Here is a 25516-nt window from a genome sequence, read left to right as displayed (position 1 = left end):
TACCTCACACTATTCCAGATTCATCTCCATTTGTTAATTTTCTACCCACCTGATCGATCTACTGATATATTCCTGCAGTCTACAGCTTTCGTCCTCACTGTAAACCCCAAAGTTGCAAATGTCTTCATCATGTTCCCTATGTTAAAGGTTTATATTGTTACAAAATGAGATACTAGGCAATTGGATCCAGAAATGGGATTGATGATGTAGCAGGCAATTTAGGGGTTAAACAGACATAGGGGGGGAAAAACAGAGTCGGAGGGTTGAATTCATATCAGGCCTGAGTTACATTGTCCCAATTTGATTTAAACTCATTCGTGGGAATACACAGATATTCCAGATCCATTGTCCTTTGTGACACTCCTGTCTAACCAGCCATTAGGCCATTACAGAATTTAATGGCTTCTTTATCTGTCAATGGGAGGTTGGTTACATACCAATAGCATGGCTCTGCTCCTTTATACATCAAACAGCCAAGATTACAATGGTGGGTTTAAGTCTGGAGAACCAGGAGAGAACCTTTGTTTGAGGGGCAGGGCGGAGCTCAGAGAGAGAATCCTGTTTTGAACAGGTACAGAGAGAAGGCTTTGGAAAGTGACCGAGAGAGGTCATAAAGTTTCCACCGAGGCAGACTTTGGAAAAGGGTTCTGAAAGACCTTCCCTAACAGAAGAAACATTGCTTCATAAATACAAATATCACCCTTGCCTGCCTGTGTAAGTGAAATGTTCATTTAAAGTGGTGTTTAATGGGAATTTGTGTGTTAAAGTTAACTACATATAATCTGATATTGTTAGTGTTGAAGTTTAAAAGTTTAAATATTGTTTTTATTTTGTATTAATACAAGTTTGTTTTATAAAATAACCAAGCCCTATTTCTTATGTTATCTCTCCTGGAACTAATTGATCTTTCTACACCGTCTGAAAACTTTAAAAAGTTGCGGCTCTGGTCCAATATTTAGCAACTGACGAGAGCTGACCATGTGTCCATAACAATATCTAAATTGTTGATATTTGCCACAAAATGCAATGGACCTGAGACTGAGCCATCCAGAACCCCACTGGAAACAATCTTCCAGTCACAAAAACACCTCTTGACCATTGCCCTTTACTTCCTGCTGCTACAGCTGATGCCACTTCCTGCTCATGTGATTGACCAGCATACGAGAAGCATCCTGGTGTTTCCACATGTAACTGGATCAGCACTACATGGAACTAAGATGTCCTATCATGCTTTTATTTACAAGTTAACTGACTTAATCAAATTCAATTTCAGATTAAAATAAATAAAGACTCAACAGCGATCATTGTGCTGAAGTCACTTTACAATGAGTCAACTGAAATGTTATACGTATTATCTACAGATGTCAGATTTTAATTTACCAAAAAAATTCAGGCTTCTTCTGGGTTATTGTCCCTTAGAATAGAATCTCGATGGTGCAGAATGAGGCCATTCAGCCCATTGTGGTCTGCACCAACCCTCCGAAAGAGGTCTACTTCCCCCGCCCCCTCCCAGTAACCTCGGGGCTACTTTTAAAAATATAACCTACACATCTTTGGACTCTGTGAGGAAACCTACGCAGACACGAGGAGAAATTGCAAATTGCACACAAACAGTCACCCGAGGCTGGAATCGAACCCAAGTCCCTGGCGCTGTGAGGCACAGTGCTAACCACTATGCCACCATGCCACGCCCCCCCCCAGCATTATCTTCTTCATTCTCTGGTTATGAAAGTTGAACAGATTGTAATTATGTGAGAAATTAGCAAACTGGCTGCAGCTTTCTACCACTTAATTGACAGAGTTTTACTTTCTAATTGATTAATATGGTGACCAAACCTGAACTGTGCTCAGTAATCTTGTTGTTCTCTTAATCTGCGTTTTATCAATATAGACAGAAAATGCTGGATAAACTCAGCAGGTCTGACAGCATCTTTGGAGAGAAACAGAGTTAACGTTTCGGATCTAAATGATCCTCTTCAGAACTGTTTTATAAAGCATTGTAAATAGTTTGAGCATAATCTCCCATCTCTTCTATTCTAGGGTTAGACCAGATATCTCCTTGACCACCTGATCTACCTTCAGGTATCTGTGGATATGCACTGCAAGGTCTCTCCGTTCCTCTATAATTCTCAGCATCATTGTTTATTCTCTATTGCCTTGTCTCTTTGCTTTCCCATCTCGTACTGCTCCGGATTGAATTCCATTTGCTATTATTCTGACCAGTCCTTTGGGATCATCCTGCAGTCCATGGTGTCCTTTCTTGTCAAACACACGCACAATTGTTTACCATCTGCAAATTTCTTGATCACGCCCCCACATTTAAGTCAAAATTATTGATATATACCGGAAAATTGTGGAGCCCCACTGGAAACAGGCATCCATAAACCATTCAATCCTGGATGTGATTAACAGTAACAATAACAGAAGAATCCAACCCCTGCTGTCGCATGTGAACTTGCTGGTGTCTGAGCAGGTTGTTGGACTGAGCGAATCCCTTGCCACAGGCAAAGCAGTTGAATGGCCTCTCCCCAGTGTGAACCCGTTGGTGTGCCAACAGCTTCTGTTTACTTTTAAATCTCTTCTCGCAGTCAGAACATTGAAAAGGTTTATGATCAGTGTGAACAAGTTGGTGCGTGGTCAGGTGGGATGACTGGGTAAATCTGTTGCCACACACGGAGCAAACGTACGGTCTCTCCCCAGTGTGAACTCGCTGGTGTATCAGAAGGTCGGATGAATCAATGAATTCTTGCCAACACACAGAGCAGGTGAACGGCCTCTCCCCAGTGTGAACCCGATGGTGTCTCAGAAGGTGGGCTAACCGAGTGAATCCCTTCCCACAGAGAGGGCAGGTGAACGGCCTCTCTCCTGTGTGAATGTGTTTGTGTTTCAGAAGATCCTTTTTGCTTTTAAATTTTTTCTCACACTGTGAACAATCAAAAGGTCTCTGATCCGTGTGAACAAATTGGTGTGCCAAAAGGTGAGATGAACAAGTGAATCCCTTCGAACACATGGAGCAGGTGAATGGCCTCTCCCCAGTGTGAGTACGTTCATGGTTCAGTAGATCCTTTTTACTTTTAAAGGTCTTCTCACAGTCAGAACATTTAAACGGTCTCTGATCAGTGTGAACAAGTTGGTGTGTCAGGAGGTGGGAGGACTGAGTGAATCCCTTCCCACACACTTTGCATATGAATGGTCTCTCTCCAGTGTGAGTGCGTTGGTGTATCAGTAGATCTTTTCTGCTTTTGAAGCTCTTCTCACAGTCAGAACATTTAAATGGTCTCTGGTCAGAGTGAACCTGATGATGAGTCCGGAGTGTTGATAAAGCATTAAATCCCATCCCACACTCAAGACAAGTAAACGGCCTCTCACCAGTATGAACATGCTGGTGTGTGTAGAGGCTGGATGACTGAGTGAATCCCTTCCCACACACGGAGCAGGTGAACGGCCTCTCCCCAGTGTGAGTGCGACGATGAGTTTCCAATTCAGATGGGTAACTGAATCCCTTCCCACAGTCCCCGCATTTCCATGGTTTTGCCATGATGCTGGTATCCTTGTGTCCCTCCAGATTGGATGATCAATTGAAGCCTCGTCCACACACAGAACACAAGTATGGTGTATCCCTGATGGAAATGGAGCAATATCTTTTCAGGCTGTGTGACTGGTTAAGCCTTGTTCCAGTTAACCTACTGCGAAAAGTCAGGATGTCTGTGTCTCAATTCTTTCCTAGTCTCACTGATGTTTGAAATCTTTTCTCACAGATGGAACAGCCGAACATTTCTCCTTCCACTTTCAAAGACCAATGATATTCAGGTCCTGATGAATCACGTGGCTCAATCAGATCTTGGTGTGATGTCTCATTTCAGCCTGTTAATCCTGTCTTGTGTCCTGCAAAAGTTTAGAAAAATCATCCGTAAGTCCAAAGTAGAAAATCTGAACAGACAATTCTAGTTTCTCTGGAACATTTTTTCCTCTCTTGTTCCCCCAAAGCTGTAAATCCCCGTCCCACAAACTCTCCCTCCTCCCTGGGCTGAAATCCAAACCCATCTCACCATTTATTCCCTCCACTCCCAGTTTTCTCCCTCCCTCTCCTCTGCCTGGGTTCAGTTCTCCAGCTCCTGTCTGCAGACTGACAATAAAACCAATGGGTCTTATTGAGGGTTTGGGGCCTCCAGCGGGTGTTTGTGAATCCTCTCCACCCACCTGCCAGGGTTTCCTTCCTTGCCAGAGATGAGAGTCCTCATTGATTTGAGTGCAAAGTGTAAGCTCTTATTTCTTGTCCCCCTCCCCATCCTCTGATGTGAACCATCCTCCAGTGTCTGAAGCAGGATGGTGCCCGTTAACCTGGGCCTGTTCCCGGGAGGGAGGGAGAAGCCCCTCAGCTGCAAACCAGGAGCTACCAATGGTGAAGGGTTTGCGGATCCACAAAGTGTTTCCAAATCCTCCCACCGCCGCCTCGCGCTGACTCCGCTTCTCCGGGACAAACAAGCGCCGAGGCCAATGACACTGCGCATGCTCCAAACTCTTTGACACCGCGCATGTGCACGAAAATCCATGTCCAGCTGCCGCAGTGCGCATGCTCCGCATCAAAACCCCCGGGGAGTGATTGACGGACGCTCGCGGCCAATAGGAAGAGGAGGCGGGACTGGAGCACCGTGCGGGAGCGTCTGCTCCTCCAACCAATCGGGCGGGGGTTGAGCCCGGATCTCCCTCATTGGCTGAACTCAGTGAGAAGTCTTACGAAACTCATGGAACAACTGGGCAGATAGAGAATATCACCATTCGAACAAGGACTGTCCCGAGTTGCAACAACGAATAAGGGATGATAAATTAATGGTGACTCTCAATGGCGGAGGTTTTACCCGGCGTTCCCCGCGGCGCAGAATGCACCCTGTCCGCCAACCAGGGGACCTCTACACATGCGCAGTTCAGCAGTGCGCTTCGGGCATGCGCGGCGCCGGTGCTGGTTTGTTTGTCGCTCCGACAACCGGGAAGAGGAGCCGGAGGAAGGGAACCGGCGGGTGGGCGGAGGCGGTTCAGTAACAATCGGTATAGGCCGCAAACACCGAAAAACATTTGAAACTCCCACATTTGCAGCTCCGGGACCTTTTCCCGGCAACAGGCCCAGGTTAACGGCCGCCATCTTCTTCCAGCGGAGAGAAGAGCGCTGACGCGGCCATGTTGGTGAGAGAGAGTGGGCGGGGCTTAAAGGTCCCAGTGACCAGGAGAGAAAACAAATGATTGCCTCAGTGATCACATTGTCACTCTGCACACGGGTGCCAGAGGGTTGAATCAAGCCAGAGTCCAGGGTGGGGGAAAACTGGGAGTGGGGGAAAAACTGGGAGTGGAGGAAATACGTGGGAGAGATTGTGCAGTGGGGTTGGATTGCCTCACAGATATCATAGAATTTAGTGCCGAAGGAGGCCATTCGGCCCACCGAGTCTACACCGGCTCTTGGAAAGAGCACCCTACCCAAGGTCAACACCTCCACCCTATCCCCATAACCCAGTAACCCCACCCAACACTAAGGGCAATTTTTGGACACTTAAGGGCAATTTATCACGGCCAATCCACCTAACCTGCACATCTTTGGACTGTGGGAGGAAACCGGAGCACCCGGAGGAAACCCACGCACACACACGGGGAGAATGTGCAGACTCCGCACAGACAGTGACCCAAGCTGGAATCGAACCTGGGACCCTGGAGCTGTGAAGCAATTGTGCTGTCCACAATGCTACCGTGCTGCCGTGTTGGATTTCCTCACATATGCGGATGGATTTCATCAAAGAGATGTGGATGAGGGCAGCATGGTGGCGCAGTGGGCTAGCACTGCTGCCTCACATCCGAGGTCCCAGGTTCGATCCTGGCCCTGGGTCACTGTCCGTGTGGAGTTTGCACATTCTCCCCGTGTTTGCGTGGGTTTTACCCCCACAACCCAAAGACGTGCAGGCTAGGTGGATTGGCCACACCAAATTGCCCCTTAATTTAAAAAAATGAATTGGGTACTTTAAATTTTAGGGGAAAAAAAGAGATGTGGGTGGTGAATGTGTGGGACGAGCCTTGACAGCTGCAGGGGATTTTTCCAATTAAGAGGAAATTTAGCGTAGCTAATCCACCTACCATGCACATCTTTGGGTCGTGGAGGTGAGATCCACGCAAACATGGGGAGAATGTGCAAACTCCATACAGAAAGTGACCCAGAGCCGGGAGCAAACCCGGGTCCTCGGCGCCATGAGTCAGCAGTGCGCCAACGTGCCATCCCGAGAGGAAGACATTTCCATAGAAACTAGAATTGTCCAATCTGAATGTCTATCCTGCACTTTCAGTGATAACTTTTGTCAATTCCTTTCACAGGGTCTAAGAAGAGAATGTTTGCTCGACCCAAAATCAGGTCAAGATCTGGCAGAGTTGCTCGATTTATCAGCGCCTGATTATCATCAGCTTTTGAATGGAGTAGGAAAAAGGTTTGCCTGTTCCGTTTCCGAGGAAGGATTTCTAACTTCAGTGTGACTGCAACCTTTGTATGATTTTATTCCATTATAAAAGCACTGCTACACACATTGAAGTGCAAGTGTTCCAGTACACTGACTGGAAAAAGCTTTAATTGGTCACACATCCTGGAAAAACTGCACCATTCACAGCGGGGAAAAACTGTACATGTGTTTTGTGTGGAGATGAGGGTTTAACTGATCTAAGTTGGCGAGACACAAGGACACCAGCACCATGGAGAAACCATGGAAATGTGGGGACTGTGGTAAAGGATTCAGTTATCCATCCCAGCTGGAAATACATCAGCGCAGTCACATTCGGGCCAGCACTGTGGAAAAACCTTGGAAATGTGAGGACTGTGGCAAAGGATTCTATTACCCATCCCTGTTGGAAATCCACCGACGCAGTCACACTGGGGAGAAGCCATTCACCTGCTCTGTGTGTGGGAAGGGATTTACTCAGTCAACCTGCCTCATGTCACACCAGAAAATTCACACTGAGGAGAGGCCGTTCAGCTGCATTTCCTGTGGAAAGCGGTTCAGGCAGTCATCCCATCTGACTGCACACCAGCAAACCCACTCTGAAGACAAACCATTCAGCTGCACTTCCTGTGGAAAGGGATTCAGGCAGTCGTCCAGCCTCATTGAGCACCAGCGAGTCCACACTGGAGAGAGGCCATTCACCTGCTCTGTGTGTGGGAAAGGATTTGCTTGGTCATCCGGCCTTAGGTCACACCAGCAAGCTCACATTGAGGAGAAGCCATTCAGCTGCACTTCCTGTGGAAAGAGATTCACGCGTTCATCCAGCCTCATTGAACACCAGCGAGTTCACTCTGGGGAGAGGCCATTCACCTGCTCTGTGTGCGGGAAGGGATTCACTGGGTCATCCAGCTTCCAGAAGCACCAGCGAATTCACACAGAGGAGAAACCATTCAGCTGCACTTTTTGTGGAAAGGGCTTCAGGCAGACTTCTGACCTCAATGTACACCAGCGAGTTCACACTGGAGAGAGACCATTCACCTGCTCTGTGTGTGGGAAGAGATTCACAAAGTCTTTCACACTGCTGACACACCAACGCACTCACACTGGAGAGAGACCGTTCACCTGTTCTGGATGTGGGAAGGGATTCACTCAGTCATCTAACCTACTGGCCCATCAGCGGGTGCATAAGTGTCTGCAGCGGTTAGATTCTGTTGTTATTGCTGCTGGTAATCACACCCAGGATTGATTGAAACTACTTGGTTTGTTTCTGCTGATATTTAACTCCAGCCAGTGAAAGTGTTGTGAATATCTAGTTCATTGTTCATATGTTGATTATAGCTTATATTTCAGGAAATTAAAATTATGAATTGAAAATGCAAGAAAACCTAATTTGAAACATGTACTGATGTAAATGTAATTCAAAGATGCTTGGTGTTTGTTTCATTTGAATGATTGGGCTAAGTTGACTTCAGAATTTAAAAGCTTGTAAGACAGGTAAACTGGGGTTACTCAGCTAAAGGACTGAAGTCATTTCCTCTGCAGTTATTACAGTGAAAGGATAAGTTATTGGCAGGGTTTCCCAGAATTAAGGATAGCTTTGGAAGTAAATTAGTTAATGTGCATTTCTACCTGGAACAGGCCATTGGTTTCAGGCTATCTTGGAGATGGTGGAGTTTAGGGAGAGTCTTTGGTTTCAATTTAACTGGGTGTTAACTGATGGTTTTAGTGGTTGTAGCTTACATAGATACATAGAATTTACAGTGCAGAAGGAGGCCATTCAGCCCATCGAGTCTGCACCGGCTCTTGGAAAGAGCACCCTACCCAAGGTCAACACCGCCACCCTATCCCCATAACCCAGTAACCCCACCCAACACTAAGGGCAATTTTGGACACTAAGGGCAATTTATCATGGCCAATCCACCTAACCTGCACATCTTTGGACTGTGGGAGGAAACCGGAGCACCCGGAGGAAACCCACGCACACACGGGGAGGATGTGCAGACTCCGCACAGACAGTGACCCAAGCCGGAATCGAACCTGGGACCCTGGAGCTGTGAAGCAATTGTGCTATCCACAAGGCTACCGCTGTGTGCAGTTTGCAGCTCGGCAAGAGGAGGTAGCCAAGTAACTGACAGATTATTAGACCTGCACTGCAAGCAGAGGAAATGCTAACTTCATAATTCACAGCTTGGAATGCAGGTACGAGCAAATCTTCATGTCAGTTTTGAATTCATGAGGGAAATTTAGCTGAAAGATTTCCTAGATTGCAGCTGGTGGAAGAATCTAAATGGTAGAACTCTTGTGAGTACTGAGAGGCAGAGAGATCTGGGCGTGCATGTCCACCAATCACTGAAAGTGGCAACACATATGGATCAGGTGGGCAAGAAGGCACACGGCATGCTGGCCTTCATCGGTCGGGGCATTGAATATAAAGGTTGGCAAGTCATTTTGCAGCTGTACAGGACCTTAAGCCTCATTTGGAATATTGTGTACAATTCTGGTCGCCGCACTACCAGGAGCATGTGGATGCTTTGGAGAGGGTACAGAAACAGTTTACTGGGATGTTGCCTGGTATGGAGGGCATTAGCTATGAGGAGGGGTTTGATAAACTCTGTCTGTTCTCACTGGAACGACGGAGGTTAAGAGGTGACCTGATAGGCGTCTACAAGATTATGAATGGCATGGACAGAGTGGATAGTCAGATGCTCTTTCCTAGGGTAGGAGAGTCAAGTACTAGGGGACACAGTTTAAAGTGCACGGGGAAAGGTTAGAACAGATATACGAGACAGGTGTTTTAAACGGAGGGTAGTAAATATATGGAACGTGCTGCCTGGGGAGGTGGTGGGAGCAGTACAAGAACAATACAGCCCGGGAACAGGCTCTTCGGCCCTCCAAGCCTACGCTAATCACGTGTCATATCTAGACCAACCGCTTGTATCCTCTATACCCCGTCTAGGTGCGATAGCAGCATTTAAGGGACATCTGAACAAATATATGAATAGGGTGGGAATGGATGGATACGGACTCCGTAAGTGCAGATGGTTTTAGTTTAGGCAGCTTTGGAGGGCCAAAGGGCCTGTTCCTGCGCTGTATTGTTCTTTGGTCCTCAAAGAGCCTTGTGGCAAATAAATGAATCAACAGAATTAGCTGGGAAGCATTGAGAACACAACCAGAACAAAGGATTGAGGCATCCACAGTCAAGAGATATTAAATAAAACATCTTGTCCAGTGAATAGAATCAATAAATGAAAATCGCTTATTGTCACAAGTAGGCTTCAAATGAAGTTACTGTGAAAAGCCCCTAGTTGCCACATTCCGGCGCCTGTTCGGGGGTTATAGAGACCCTATAGTGCCGAATTAGGTCATTCGGCCCATCTGGTCTGCACTGACCCTCTGAAAGAGCACTCTACCCCTGCCCTATCCATGTAATCCCCCCATTAATCATGGCTAATCCACCTAACCTTCACACTTTTGGTCTGTGGGAGGAAACCGGAGCACCTGTAGGAAACCCACGCAGAAACAGGGAGAAGGTACAAACTCCACACAGACCGTCATCCAAGGTCGGAATCAAACTCAGGTCCCTGGTGCTGTGAGGCAGCGGTGCTAACCACTGTGTCACCATGCCGCTGGAACTGAGGAGAATGAAAGTAAATTCTAGATGACTATGGCAAACTTATTGGTAGCTCCTGAAGGCTTACATAACTTTAAGATTCATTTGTCTGATAAGGATAATTCTTGGGGGAAGCAAGGACTAAAACTGAGTGCATAACATATATAGTTATAATCTGTAGTGTTAAGTTAATACTGCTGTTTTGTGTAATTCTTTTAAATACAATAAAGTTTGTACTTTTTTGTTGGAAAATGCAATCTTGTGGCATAGTTCTGTTGATTTAGAGTCAAGAGTTTAATTACTGGGTATAGAAATTAGGAACAGAAGGAGGCAATTCAGCCCCTCAAACCCCTCTGCCATTCAGTCAGATCATGGCTGATCTCTCCCTGGTCTCAAATCCACCTCCCTACCTCTTCCCCATATCCCTTTAACCCGTTTTTAAAATCAGAAACCTTTGAATATTTACATCCCATCAATGGGATTTTACTATTGTTTATTTTCATGCTGCAGTTCACTATTTTAGAAATTCTAGAAGAGAATCGTCAGAAACAGGATTTACCTCCTCATCATTCATAGATCTCACTAATACATCTGATTCTGTCAAAGGGCAGAATTTTACAAGATTCTGGGGAAACCCGACTGTCCATCAAAGCCCCTCTTCTGAGATCCTGCTCGGTCCTCCAGTCCCACTCTCTAGCCTTCCTATTTGACCGGTACTGCCGTCAATCACTCATAGAATCCCTACAGTGCAGAAGGAAGCCATTCAGCCCATTGAATCTGTACCAACTTTCCGAAAGAGCACCCTACCTAGGCCTAATTCCCTACCCTATCCCCGTAGCCCATCTAACCTTTGGACACTAAGGGACAGGTTATCATGGCCAATCCACCTAACCTACACATCTTTGGACTGTGGGAGGAAACCCGAGCACCCGGGGAAACCCACGCAGACACAGGGAGGATGTATAAACTCCACACAGTCACCCAATGCCAAAATTGAACCCGAGTCCCTGGCACAGTGAGGCAGTAGTGCTAACCACTGCCCGGGAATTGTGGAATGTCAGTGTCCGCGGGGGGGGGGGGGGGGGGGGCAGGTTTATAAATCGATTGCAGCCGCAGAGCCGAATGTGAAACACACCAAGCTCACTGGTCCCAGAGCTTTAGCTTGACAGGAATTACCTGATCTTTGTAGTATTGTCATCCTTTGGTGTCGACAATAACATGGTTTAGCTCACTTGGCTAGACAGCTAGTTCGTGATGCAGAGCAAGGCCAGCATCGCAGGTTCAATTCCTGTACCGACTGATGTTATTCATGAAGACCCCGCCTTCTCAACCTTGCCTGAGGTGTGGTGGTCCTCAGGTTAAATCACCACAAGTCAGCACTCCCTCTTAAAGAGGAAAGCAGCCGATGGTCATCTGGGAGTATGGCGGTTTTACGTATTGTATGTTGGTGAGAAATAAGAGGCCAAATCTGTTTTCTGAGGGGACACCAGATGTAACTGTGGGGGTGGGAAGGGAAGACATTAGATGTGATTCTCAGAGTCTGATGAGTTGGAGAAGAATGGAACCAGGAGAGAGCAGCCCCATCCAGCTGGAGAGGTGTTGGAGCAGAATGATGTGGTCGAGCTTGTCAAAGGCTACAAACCAGTCGAGGATGAAAAGCGAGATGATAGTCATAATTTTTGGTGCTAGTTGAATGCACGTAGTTGGGAGGTGAAAATTATTTAAAGTGTCTTGACTGCGGGAATCCAGTCAGTGTTTCACGTAATAAATTAACCATTGTATTCCAGTGTATTCAGCACTAGGAATGTATCAACTAATCAATTACAGCTTAGCTGTGTAACATGGAAAACGTATCCAGTAATGTTCCTAACTCTGTGCATGCAGACGCTGAGCTAGTTTTGATAGGCACTAGTCAATCTTAAGTAATGTCCAATGTTTGATTAATAAATCATCCTCTAAGTAACAAACATTAATTTGAACAAACCAGGAGGTTTCAGCTGAGAATTAGAAACCAATGAGAGTAAATGAGGGGTTAAACCAGAGCTATGAATTTCCTTAAAAGTAGGACCTCATGGTCGAGGCTTTGTAACTGAATTCTTGAATCATCTATCTTTGTTTGTGTTAAAGTGGTTTCTTTATGTTTTATGATTTTTGCCATGTCTTCGACCCTTTTATATGTTGTTTGATGTTTTTTTTCTAAGTTTTGATTCAGTTTTTATTCAAGTGTATTTAAGTGAATAATTAGCAATAAAATCGTATTTTTGACACCTCCAATCAACTGGACGATCGACTCTTATTAGAAGGTAAAGTACGAGTCCCAACTTTGAGAAGAGCTGTTTCAATGTTATGACAGGAAGAATTGGTGTGATTCCAGTAAGATTGGCAGGGATTTGGAACGTGACAACACGTTCAAGGAGTTTGGTGAGGATGGTGGGGTCAAGGGCTTGTTTTTTGAGGTGGAGGTGATGACGGCAGATATGAAGGACAGAGGGACAGTACCTCAGAGAGAGAGATGTGAACAATCTCAGTGAACATGGAGATGTCGGGTGATCAGCAGGGTGTGGGTGTAGGGAAGGGGGCGGCATACGGGTATTGTCACTGGACGAACAATCCAAAGACCCAGAGTAATTATCCGAGGACCCGGGTTCAAATCCCACCACGGTTGTTGGTGAAATTTGAATTGAAAAAAAATCTGGTATTAAAAGTCTAATGATGACCAGGAAACCTGGTCAACTGTTGTAAAAACCCATCTGGTTCCCTTTAGGGAAGGAAGTCTGCCACCCCTACCCGGTCTGGCCTATATGTGATTCCTGATCCACAGCAATGTGGTTGACTCTTAACTGCAACCCCCCCCCCTTCCACACCCCCCAAGGGCAAATAGGGATGGGCAATAAATGCAGCTCCAGACAGCAACACCCACGCCCCAGGAACAAATAAAACAAATAGAGATGTTGGAGCAGAAGGTGAGTTTTGTGGATAAGGTGAGCCTTGAGAGAGCATGAGGAGAAAAACTGGTTCAGGGCTCAGACAAGGAGGAACCACAAGAGACAGTCTGGCCTGGTGAGCCAGTGGGAGGGAGAGGAGCAGCAGATCAGATTGTGTCAATCTCAGTGACAAATCAGCTCCATGAGCTCTGCACACCTGTTGTTGGGCATTCATACAAAGATATGAATTTAGAGCTGGAGTAGACCAATCGGCCCCTCAAGGCTGCTCCACCATTCAGTAAGAACACAGCTAGTCTGATTTTAACCTCAACCCCGTATTCCCACATACCCCGATAACCTTTCACCCCATCACTTACTGTTACAATCCTTGGCCAACCCGTGGGGTGACTTGCATTTAGGGACCAATGATGTTTTCTTTATAATAGATAAAGGATGAGATTCAAGACACTTACCAAGTGAATAAAGCTGTAAGACCTCAGGGATTTTGAATTTAATTTTTTTTTATATACAAGGTCAGAAAGATAATAACATTGACAAAGGTCTGGATTCTCCGCACTCCAAAATCGTGGGGGTGGAGAATCCATTTTCCCCGCAAGGAATCGGGACCGGCGCCGGTTCTCCGATTCTGCGGGCCCCGAAAAGCGGTGTATTCGGGGAGTACGCCGCGCCGCCTGGGACCTACCTGGGGCCATTGCCAGAGGCCTGCGGAGTGCCATTTTCCGTCCTCGACCGGCCGAAGTCCCGACGGCGTGGAACTAATGTGCTCCAGTCGGTCGGGATACTCGCGTGGCGGCTGTGGACTCAGTCCGCGCGGCTGCCCTGATCGGGGGCGGGCCGATCGGAGGGTGCCTTATAGGCGACCGGTAAATGCTTGTGTGGGCGTTGAGGATTGGGCGCTGACCGATCGGGGGTTTTATATTTTGGGTCCAGCTCCGCGGTCCGAGTCCGCCATGGAGCACAGTGCGGCCGCTGGAGGCCGCCAACATGCGCATGCGCGGCCTCCGACCCAGAAGCGCGGGGGCCCGCATCTGCAGCAAAAGCTGCGAGATCTACGACGGGTCCCTGCTAGCCCCTGCAGGGCTAAGAATTCGCGGTCCTTTCATGCTAGGTTTTCTGGTGTGAAACTCCACCTGTTTTGCCACTGGCTTGGGGGACATAGTCCCAATAATGGAGAATCCAGCCCAGTATGTGAATTAACAGAGAAACAGTGCTCAAACACATCACACTACAGAGTAAATGACAAATGCAACCAAGACCAAGTCCATAGATTTCGCAAGAAATCACCCAGATGTCAGTCCCAGTGAGAGTCAACCAATCTCACAGAAACTTTGGGCTGGGTTCTCCGTAGTCCGACGTCGGAATCAGGGCAGGCGACGGATTGATGCCGGTCCGCGATGCTCTGCCCCTTCCAAACTGCCGTCATCGGGACACGCGGCGTGCGCAGTCACAAGGCCATTGGCGCATCATCGGCCGGCCCCGATACCGATAGGCCGAGTTCCCAATGCTGAGGGCCACGTGCCAGCTGCGGACTGTACCGCCACACTTTTCCGGGATCCGTGCGGTTGGCCAGGGCTTCTACTAGGGCTGGGGAGACTGGTGGGGTTTGGATTCCAGCACAGCTGGCGCCATGTTTTCCGGTGCGAGCCATGAGCCCTGCACATCCACGGCCCAATGTTGTTGCTAACTTTAGCCTTAGTTTAATTGCTCTGTTCTATCACCTTTGCTCTTGAGTCACCAGGTATCCTTCTGATACCGCCACGTGGTTCAAGTCCGAGTAATGATCAATAATCCAACACATCACTTAGTAAGAGTTAAATCAACGCACATTTATTATATATAGTAATCAATACTTATGCATAAATTCTACGTCTAAGTTACTTCCTACAACTAACAGGCCAATACTTAACTTGGAAATGGCCCACCAGGTCAGGGAAACGAATGGCCTTTCGTTCGAGTTCTGAGCCTGCGGGATTCGAAGCTGGTACAGATTGATAGCTAGGAGCGCCTATCTCGTAGCGAGCGTTGAAGTAAGACTTACGATTTGAGCGGCTGTTGAAGCATGCAGAAGGCTAGCAGAAGGGTGCGGAAGGGTGGCAGAAGGGTCGATTTGAACTTGGACTCTATTCTTATAGTCCCCAAGGGCTTCCCGCCTTTCGGGGCGCACCCTGTACCTGGTTCCAAGTGATTGGACTTTGTCCCAATCACTTGGTTCGATATTCTCCAATGCTGGAGCGATTCCTTGATTGATGGGCGGTCTTGGGGTGATCATTCACCTCCCTTTGTGTAGGCTCCTGTTGGCACCAAAGAGTCTGGGTTGGCTTTGTGTGTCTAAATTGTTGCACATTGTTCCCGGGGATTGCTCATTAGTATTCAGATGGCTGGTGTTTTGTTGTGCTGATGGCTACAGGTATCGATCTTGTCTGGCCTCCCCAGAGGTGAATACAGTTTACCTGCAGCTGCTTGTTTTAGTCCTGTTGGCTGATTTTCCCATCAGCCTTTTCCGTTCGCCATTTTAAATCGGGGTTAGCCATTCTAAATCGGGAGTTAGCCATTTTAACTGGCTACACCAGCACCAGGCGATTCTCGAGCTATTTTCCATGCGGTGCTCGGGTGGTTGAAGATGGTGATGTGCTGAGCGGCGCACCTCAGGTGGCTCTCCTCCGAGCCAGAGTCAAAGAGGCATTTTTTGGCGTATTTTGCCCAAAAGATCGATAGCAAAGTAACCCCAAAGGAGGAAAGAAAGGGCAGCACGGGGGCCTAGTGGCTAGCACTGCAGCCTCACGGCGCCGAGGTCCCAGGTTTGATCCCGGCTCTGGGTCACTGTCCGTGTGGAGTTTGCACATTCTCCCCGTGTTTGCGTGGGCTTCGCCCCCACAACCCAAAAATGTGCATGCTACGTGGATTGGCCACGCTAAATTACCCCTTAATTGGAAAAAAATGAATCGGGTACTCTAAATTTATTTTTTTAAAGGTATCTGCATGCCTGTGGGGTTTTGTTTCACTTTAAACTGTGCTTGCATTATGATGTGCAAACAATTATAAGCAAATTACAAGCAAATAGGTCCCAGCAAGATGGTGCCGGAGTGTAGGGACTCTCTCATACACATCCTCTTATCATCATACTTATCATTTTAAAACGTAATTCTAACACTAATACTACATTGTGTATTTATGTATGCCATGTTTTTGTTCATGTATGGAATGATCTGTCTGGAGTGTATGCAGAACAATACTTTTCACTGTACCTTGGTACATGTGACAGTAAACAAATCCAATCTAATTATGGAGTTCAAAACTGAGCTGTTGCTTGGGAACCAAGGGCTCACATTGAAATGCACAAGTACCGGTGGTTCAATTGGAACCAGGTATCAGAAAAGAAAACAGCTCTCACAGACACTGCCAGCACAGGCATGGAGAAGGGGCAGAAAGCAAGTCCCAGAAGCTAATGAACACATAGTTCTTGAAACCAGGGCATGAAAAGAGAAGTCCCAGAATGACTGAAATTAAAGGGACAAAGAATCAGAATCTGTACTAGGTACTGTTCACTGAAATTAAAGACAGCAGAGAGAGAGGCTCCCAGTTAAAACAGATCTGCAAGATGCAAACCTGTGGAAATTAGCTAGTGAGAAGCCAGATATCTGAAGTAACCCTAAGATTGGTGACACCTTAATACAGTTCATGAAACCTTATTTTCTGTGGGCTGGGTACCTACGAGATTGCGGCAATCCGCGGCAGAGGAATACTTAAAGGAGAGGTTGAAATCCTGGATATGGATCCTTGGTGAAGTGATCTGAAAGAAAATGTTGTGTGGGAGGTTCAAAGTGTGTACTTTCAGAGAAGTGATTGGAAACCCTCGTGTGGAAGCCGGCATTCCAGTGGGACCAGTTGGGTCACAGTGTGATAAGCAGCTGGAGGAATTTGATGAGAAATCCAGAGACGTTGCTCTGGGTGGCATTTCTCGCTTGTTTTCAGAGAGTGGTGTGTCTGGCCATGTTTCATCTGTTGGTTTACATGGACTGTGTACTTGCTGAGGACATTAGAGTATAAGCTATGTTTTGTAATGTAAGTGTAATCCTTAGAATAGTGTGTGTACCTGTAAAGATAAAGCTGGGATGAAAGGAGTTGTACATTATACTTGATCTTTTCTTGTTGAATAAATATTTTATTATTTATTATTTTTAAAATAAATTTAGAGTTCCAAATTCAATTTTTCCAATTAAGTGGCAATTTCGCGTGGCCAATCCACCTACCCTGCACATCTTTGGGTTGTGGGGGCGAAACCCTCGCAAACGCGGAGAGAATGTGCAGACTCCACACGGACAGTGACCCAGAGCTGGTATTGAACCTGGGACCTTGGTGCCGTGAGGCAGCAGTGCAAACCCACTGTGCCACCGTGCTGCCCTATAAATATTTTATTATTTTGTTAAAAGTTAATCGGCAGCCCCATGATGCTGTTCATCCACATCTATAAACAAAAAATAAAAGTTACGGTCTATTGAGCCATGGTTTCGCTCGGTCCAATCATAACATCAGCTGGGATTATAACAAGCCAATGTAATAATCATTGGAACATCCTGTACCCCAATGCTACCATCTCCACAGATGGCTAATTTAACACCCATGGGGCAGCACGTTGGGCCAGTGGTTAGCACTGCTGCCTCATGGCGCCAAGGTCCCAGGTTCGAGCCCAGCTCTGGGTCACTGTCCGTGTGGAGTTTGCACATTCTCCCCGTGTCTGCGTGGGTTTTGCTCCCACAACCCAAAGATGTGCAGGGTAGGTGAATTGGCCACGCTAAATTGCCCCTTAATTGGCAAAAAAATGAATTGGGTACAAATTTATTTTTAAAAATTTAACACTCAGGGGCACAATGAATTGAATTTATAACATTATCAAGAATCAATCGACCTCTGTTTTGAATATATTCAAGGACTCCGCTTCCACCGCCGAAGAGGAGAGAGTTACAAAAGACTCATGATTCTCTATGAGATAGAAAGTAAATTCTCAGTTCTGGGTCATCCTTTATTTGTAAACAGTGATGCCTGGTTCGAGATTCTCTCACAAGAGGAAACATCCTCTACGCATCCACCCCTCAGGAACTTATATTTCATTCAAGTTTCCTCTCATTTTCAAAACTCCAGCAGGTACAAACCTTATCTTTTCACCATTGGCTTTGGATACTGGAGGGCGAGGATTTGAATGCAAAAAAGACAAACCAAAAGTCCTGACAAGCTCTGACTGCAGGGCTGTGACCCCCGGTGGGGATGCGGGCTGAGGCATTGGTTTCGCGACACCCAGGGCAGCAATGGGGGCTGTGGGACAGAGACTGAGCCGGGATCGCTGGGACAGCAATGGGGGCTGTGGGACAGAGACTCAGCCGGGATCGCTGGGACAGCAATGGGGGCTGTGGGACAGAGACTGAGCCGGGATCGCTGGGACAGCAATGGGGGCTGTGGGACAGAGACTGAGCCGGGATCGCTGGGACAGCAATGTGGGCTGTGGAGCAGAGACTGAGCCGGGATCGCTGGGACAGCAATGGGGGCAGTGGGACAGAGACTGAGCCTGGATCGCTGGGACAGCAATGGGGGCTGTGGGACAGAGACTGAGCCGGGATCGCTGGGACAGCAATGGGGGCTGTGGGACGGAGACTGAGCCGGGATTGCTGGGACAGCAATGGGGGCTGTGGGACAGAGACTGAGCCGGGATCTCTGGGACAGCAATGGGGGCTGTGGGACGGAGACTGAGCCTGGATCGCTGGGACAGCAATGGGGGCTGTGGGACAGAGACTGAGCCGGGATCTGTGGGACAGCAATGAGGGCTGTGGGATGGAGACTGAGCCTGGATCGCTGGGACAGCAATGGGGGCTGTAGGACAGAGACTGAGCCGGGATCGCTGGGACAGCAATGGGGGCTGTGGGACAGAGACTGAGCCGGGATCTGTGGGACAGCAATGAGGGCTGTGGGATGGAGACTGAGCCTGGATCGCTGGGACAGCAATGGGGGCTGTAGGACAGAGACTGAGCCGGGATCTCTGGGACAGCAATGGGGGCTGTGGGACGGAGACTGAGCCTGGATCGCTGGGACAGCAATGGGGGCTGTGGGACAGAGACTGAGCCGGGATCTCGGGGACAGCAATGGGGGCTGTGGGACAGAGACTGAGACGGGATCGCTGGGACAGCAATGGGGGCAGTGGGACAGAGACTGAGCCGGGATCGCTGGGACAGCAATGGGGGCTGTGGGACAGAGACTGAGCCGGGATCGCTGGGACAGCAATGGGGGCAGTGGGACAGAGACTGAGCCGGGATCTCTGGGACAGCAATGGGGGCTGTGGGACAGAGACTGAGCCGGGATCGCTGGGACAGCAATGGGGGCTGTGGGACAGAGACTGAGCCGGGATCGCTGGGGCAGCAATGGGGGTTGTGGGACAGAGACTGAGCCGGGATCTGTGGGACAGCAATGGGGGCTGTGGATCAGAGACTGAGCCGGGATCTCTGGGACAGCAATGGGGACTGTGGGACAGAGACTGAGCCGGGATCGCTGGGACAGCAATGGGGGCTGTGGGACAGAGACTGAGCCGGGATCACTGGGACGTCAATGGGGGCTGTGGGACAGAGACTGAGCCGGGACCTGTGGATCAGCAATGGGGGCTGTGGGACAGAGACTGAGCCGGGATCTCTGGGACAGCAATGGGGGCTGTGGGACAGAGACTGAGCCGGGATCTCTGGGACAGCAATGGGGGCTGTGGGACAGAGACTGAGCCGGGATCTCTGGGACAGCAATGAAGGCTGTGGGACGGAGACTGAGCCTGGATCGCTGGGACAGCAATGGGGGCTGTGGGACAGAGACTGAGCCGGGATCTCTGGGACAGCAATGGGGGCTGTGGGACAGAGACTGAGACGGGATCGCTGGGACAGCAATGGGGGCAGTGGGACAGAGACTGAGCCGGGATCGCTGGGACAGCAATGGGGGCTGTGGGACAGAGACTGAGCCGGGATCTCTGGGACAGCAATGGGGGCTGTGGGACAGAGACTGAGCCGGGATCGCTGGAACAGCAATGGGGGCTGTGGGACAGAGACTGAGCCTGGATCGCTGGGACAGCAATGGGGGCTGTGGGACAGAGACTGAGCCGGGATCTGTGGGACAGAGACTGAGCCGGGATCTGTGGGACAGCAATGAGGGCTGTGGGATGGAGACTGAGCCTGGATCGCTGGGACAGCAATGGGGGCTGTGGGACAGAGACTGAGCCGGGATCTCTGGGACAGCAATGGGGGCTGTGGGACGGAGAATGAGCCTGGATCGCTGGGACAGCAATGGGGGCTGTGGGACAGAGACTGAGCCGGGATCTCGGGGACAGCAATGGGGGCTGTGGGACAGAGACTGAGACGGGATCGCTGGGACAGCAATGGGGGCAGTGGGACAGAGACTGAGCCGGGATCGCTGGGACAGCAATGGGGGCTGTGGGACAGAGACTGAGCCGGGATCGCTGGGACAGCAATGGGGGCAGTGGGACAGAGACTGAGCCGGGATCTCTGGGACAGCAATGGGGGCTGTGGGACAGAGACTGAGCCGGGATCGCTGGGACAGCAATGGGGGCTGTGGGACAGAGACTGAGCCGGGATCGCTGGGGCAGCAATGGGGGTTGTGGGACAGAGACTGAGCCGGGATCTGTGGGACAGCAATGGGGGCTGTGGATCAGAGACTGATCCGGGATCTCTGGGACAGCAATGGGGACTGTGGGACAGAGACTGAGCCGGGATCGCTGGGACAGCAATGGGGGCTGTGGGACAGAGACTGAGCCGGGATCACTGGGACGTCAATGGGGGCTGTGGGACAGAGACTGAGCCGGGACCTGTGGATCAGCAATGGGGGCTGTGGGACAGAGACTGAGCCGGGATCTCTGGGACAGCAATGGGGGCTGTGGGACGGAGACTGAGCCTGGATCGCTGGGACAGCAATGGGGGCTGTGGGACAGAGACTGAGCCGGGATCTCTGGGACAGCAATGAAGGCTGTGGGACGGAGACTGAGCCTGGATCGCTGGGACAGCAATGGGGGCTGTGGGACAGAGACTGAGCCGGGATCTCGGGGACAGCAATGGGGGCTGTGGGACAGAGAATGAGACGGGATCGCTGGGACAGCAATGGGGGCAGTGGGACAGAGACTGAGCCGGGATCGCTGGGACAGCAATGGGGGCTGTGGGACAGAGACTGAGCCGGGATCTCTGGGACAGCAATGGGGGCTGTGGGACAGAGACTGAGCCGGGATCGCTGGAACAGCAATGGGGGCTGTGGGACAGAGACTGAGCCGGGATCGCTGGGGCAGCAATGGGGGTTGTGGGACAGAGACTGAGCCGGGACCTGTGGATCAGCAATGGGGGCTGTGGGACAGAGACTGAGCCGGGATTTCTGGGACTGCAATGGGGGCTGTGGGACAGAGACTGAGCCTGGATCGCTGGGACAGCAATGGGGGCTGTGGGACAGAGACTGAGCCGGGATCTCTGGGACAGCAATGGGGGCTGTGGGACAGAGACTGAGCCTGGATCACTGGGACAATAATGGGGGCTGTGGAGTAGAGACTGAGCCGGGATCGCTGGGACAGCAATGGGGGCTGTGGGACAGAGACTGAGCCGGGATTTCTGGGACTGCAATGGGGGCTGTGGGACAGAGACTGAGCCTGTATCGCTGGGACAATAATGGGGGCTGTGGAGTAGAGACTGAGCCGGGATCGCTGGAATAGCAATGGGGGCTGTGGAGCAGGGTCTGAATCGGGATCGCTGGGACAGCAATGGGGGCTGTGGGACAGAGACTGAGCCGGGATTGCTGGGACAGCAATGGGGGCTGTGGGACAGAGACTGAGCCTGGATCTGTGGGACAGCAATGGGGGCTGTGGGACAGGAGATTGAGCCGGGATCGCTGGGACAGCAATGGGGGCTGTGGGACGGAGACTGAGCCTGGATCGCTGGGACAGCAATGGGGGCTGTGGGACAGAGACTGAGCCGGGATCTCTGGGACAGCAATGGGGGCAGTGGGACGGAGACTGAGCCTGGATCGCTGGGACAGCAATGGGGGCTGTGGGACAGAGACTGAGCCGGGATCTGTGGGACAGCAATGAGGGCTGTGGGACAGAGACTGAGCCTGGATCGCTGGGACAGCAATGGGGGCTGTGGGACAGAGACTGAGCCGGGATCTCTGGGACAGCAATGGGGGCTGTGGGACGGAGACTGAGCCTGGATCGCTGGGACAGCAATGGGGGCTGTGGGACAGAGACTGAGCCGGGATCTCGGGGACAGCAATGGGGGCTGTGGGACAGAGACTGAGACGGGATCGCTGGGACAGCAATGGGGGCAGTGGGACAGAGACTGAGCCGGGATCGCTGGGACAGCAATGGGGGCTGTGGGACAGAGACTGAGCCGGGATCGCTGGGACAGCAATGGGGGCAGTGGGACAGAGACTGAGCCGGGATCTCTTGGACAGCAATGGGGGCTGTGGGACAGAGACTGAGCCGGGATCGCTGGGACAGCAATGGGGGCTGTGGGACAGAGACTGAGCCGGGATCGCTGGGGCAGCAATGGGGGTTGTGGGACAGAGACTGAGCCGGGATCTGTGGGACAGCAATGGGGGCTGTGGATCAGAGACTGAGCCGGGATCTCTGGGACAGCAATGGGGACTGTGGGACAGAGACTGAGCCGGGATCGCTGGGACAGCAATGGGGGCTGTGGGACAGACACTGAGCCGGGATTGCTGGGACGTCAATGGGGGCTGTGGGACAGAGACTGAGCCGGGACTTGTGGATCAGCAATGGGGGCTGTGGGACAGAGACTGAGCCGGGATCTCTGGGACAGCAATGGGGGCTGTGGGACAGAGACTGAGCCGGGATCGCTGGGACAGCAATGGGGGCTGTGGGACAGAGACTGAGCCGGGATCTCTGGGACAGCAATGGAGGCTGTGGGACGGAGACTGAGCCTGGATCGCTGGGACAGCAATGGGGGCTGTGGGACAGAGACTGAGCCGGGATCTCGGGGACAGCAATGGGGGCTGTGGGACAGAGACTGAGACGGGATCGCTGGGACAGCAATGGGGGCAGTGGGACAGAGACTGAGCCGGGATCGCTGGGACAGCAATGGGGGCTGTGGGACAGAGACTGAGCCGGGATCTCTGGGACAGCAATGGGGGCTGTGGGACAGAGACTGAGCTGGGATCGCTGGAACAGCAATGGGGGCTGTGGGACAGAGACTGAGCCGGGATCGCTGGGGCAGCAATGGGGGTTGTGGGACAGAGATTGAGCCGGGACCTGTGGATCAGCAATGGGGGCTGTGGGACAGAGACTGAGCCGGGATCTCTGGGACAGATATGGGGGCTGTGGGACAGAGACTGAGCCGGGATCTCTGGGACAGCAATGGGGGCTGTGGGACAGAGACTGAGCCTGGATCACTGGGACAATAATGGGGGCTGTGGAGTCGAGACTGAGCCGGGATCGCTGGGACAGCAATGGGGGCTGTGGGACAGAGACTGAGCCGGGATTTCTGGGACTGCAATGGGGGCTGTGGGACAGAGACTGAGCCGGGATCTGTGGGACAGCAATGGGGGCTGTGGATCAGAGACTGAGCCGGGATCTCTGGGACAGCAATGGGGACTGTGGGACAGAGACTGAGCCGGGATCGCTGGGACAGCAATGGGGGCTGTGGGACAGAGACTGAGCCGGGATTGCTGGGACGTCAATGGGGGCTGTGGGACAGAGACTGAGCCGGGACCTGTGGATCAGCAATGGGGGCTGTGGGACAGAGACTGAGCCGGGATCGCTGGGACAGCAATGGGGGCAGTGGGACAGAGACTGAGCCGGGATCTCTGGGACAGCAATGGGGGCTGTGGGACAGAGACTGAGCCGGGATCGCTGGGACAGCAATGGGGGCTGTGGGACAGAGACTGAGCCGGGATCTCTGGGACAGCAATGGGGGCTGTGGGACAGAGACTGAGCCGGGATCGCTGGGACAGCAATGGGGGCTGTGGGACAGAGACTGAGCCGGGATCGCTGGGGCAGCAATGGGGGTTGTGGGACAGAGACTGAGCCGGGATCTGTGGGACAGCAATGGGGGCTGTGGATCAGAGACTGAGCCGGGATCTCTGGGACAGCAATGGGGACTGTGGGACAGAGACTGAGCCGGGATCGCTGGGACAGCAATGGGGGCTGTGGGACAGAGACTGAGCCGGGATTGCTGGGACGTCAATGGGGGCTGTGGGACAGAGACTGAGCCGGGACCTGTGGATCAGCAATGGGGGCTGTGGGACAGAGACTGAGCCGGGATCTCTGGGACAGCAATGGGGGCTGTGGGACAGAGACTGAGCCGGGATCTCTGGGACAGCAATGGGGGCTGTGGGACAGAGACTGAGCCGGGATCTCTGGGACAGCAATGGAGGCTGTGGGACGGAGACTGAGCCTGGATCGCTGGGACAGCAATGGGGGCTGTGGGACAGAGACTGAGCCGGGATCTCAGGGACAGCAATGGGGGCTGTGGGACAGAGACTGAGACGGGATCGCTGGGACAGCAATGGGGGCAGTGGGACAGAGACTGAGCCGGGATCGCTGGGACAGCAATGGGGGCTGTGGGACAGAGACTGAGCCGGGATCTCTGGGACAGCAATGGGGGCTGTGGGACAGAGACTGAGCCGGGATCGCTGGAACAGCAATGGGGGCTGTGGGACAGAGACTGAGCCGGGATCGCTGGGGCAGCAATGGGGGTTGTGGGACAGAGACTGAGCCGGGATCTCTGGGACAGCAATGGGGGCTGTGGGACAGAGACTGAGCCTGGATCACTGGGACAATAATGGGGGCTGTGGAGTAGAGACTGAGCCGGGATCGCTGGAACAGCAATGGGGGCTGTGGGACAGAGACTGAGCCGGGATCGCTGGGGCAGCAATGGGGGTTGTGGGACAGAGACTGAGCCGGGATCTCTGGGACAGCAATGGGGGCTGTGGGACAGAGACTGAGCCTGGATCACTGGGACAATAATGGGGGCTGTGGAGTAGAGACTGAGCCGGGATCGCTGGGACAGCAATGGGGGCTGTGGGACAGAGACTGAGCCGGGATTTCTGGGACTGCAATGGGGGCTGTGGGACAGAGACTGAGCCTGGATCGCTGGGACAGCAATGGGGGCTGTGGGACAGAGACTGAGCCGGGATCTCTGGGACAGCAATGGGGGCTGTGGGACAGAGACTGAGCCTGGATCACTGGGACAACAATGGGGGCTGTGGAGTAGAGACTGAGCCGGGATCGCTGGGACAGCAATGGGGGCTGTGGGACAGAGACTGAGCCGGGATCTCTGGGACTGCAATGGGGGCTGTGGGACAGAGACTGAGCCTGTATCGCTGGGACAATAATGGGGGCTGTGGAGTAGAGACTGAGCCGGGATCGCTGGAATAGCAATGGGGGCTGTGGAGCAGGGTCTGAATCGGGACAGCCTTGCCCTGCCATCAGTTTCGAGGCTCCATCACCTGGACGTATA

At 51.3% G+C, this 25516-nt stretch overlaps 2 protein-coding genes across 2 annotated transcripts in view; one reads left to right on the top strand and one right to left on the bottom strand.

Annotated features, from left to right (window-relative positions):
• Window positions 1–25516, bottom strand: part of LOC140417917 (uncharacterized) — a 177418-nt gene that overhangs the window by 140941 nt on the left and 10961 nt on the right. The window lies entirely within an intron of this gene.
• On the top strand, window positions 5023–10334 carry LOC140419779 (uncharacterized). The gene is made up of 2 exons (XM_072503775.1): window positions 5023–5181; window positions 6352–10334. The coding sequence occupies exon 2, from the start codon at window positions 6721–6723 to the stop codon at window positions 7711–7713; it is 993 nt and encodes a 330-aa protein (XP_072359876.1). The 5' UTR covers window positions 5023–5181; window positions 6352–6720; the 3' UTR covers window positions 7714–10334.

This window comes from Scyliorhinus torazame, chromosome 5 (assembly GCF_047496885.1).
Source record: "Scyliorhinus torazame isolate Kashiwa2021f chromosome 5, sScyTor2.1, whole genome shotgun sequence".
NCBI lineage: Eukaryota > Metazoa > Chordata > Chondrichthyes > Carcharhiniformes > Scyliorhinidae > Scyliorhinus > Scyliorhinus torazame.
This window is presented reverse-complemented; position numbering and strand designations above follow the sequence as displayed.

Excerpts from the sequence above, each read along its gene's own strand:
- LOC140419779 (XM_072503775.1), top strand. The coding sequence starts at position 6,721 with ATGGAGAAACCATGGAAATGTGGGGACTGTGGTAAAGGATTCAGTTAT.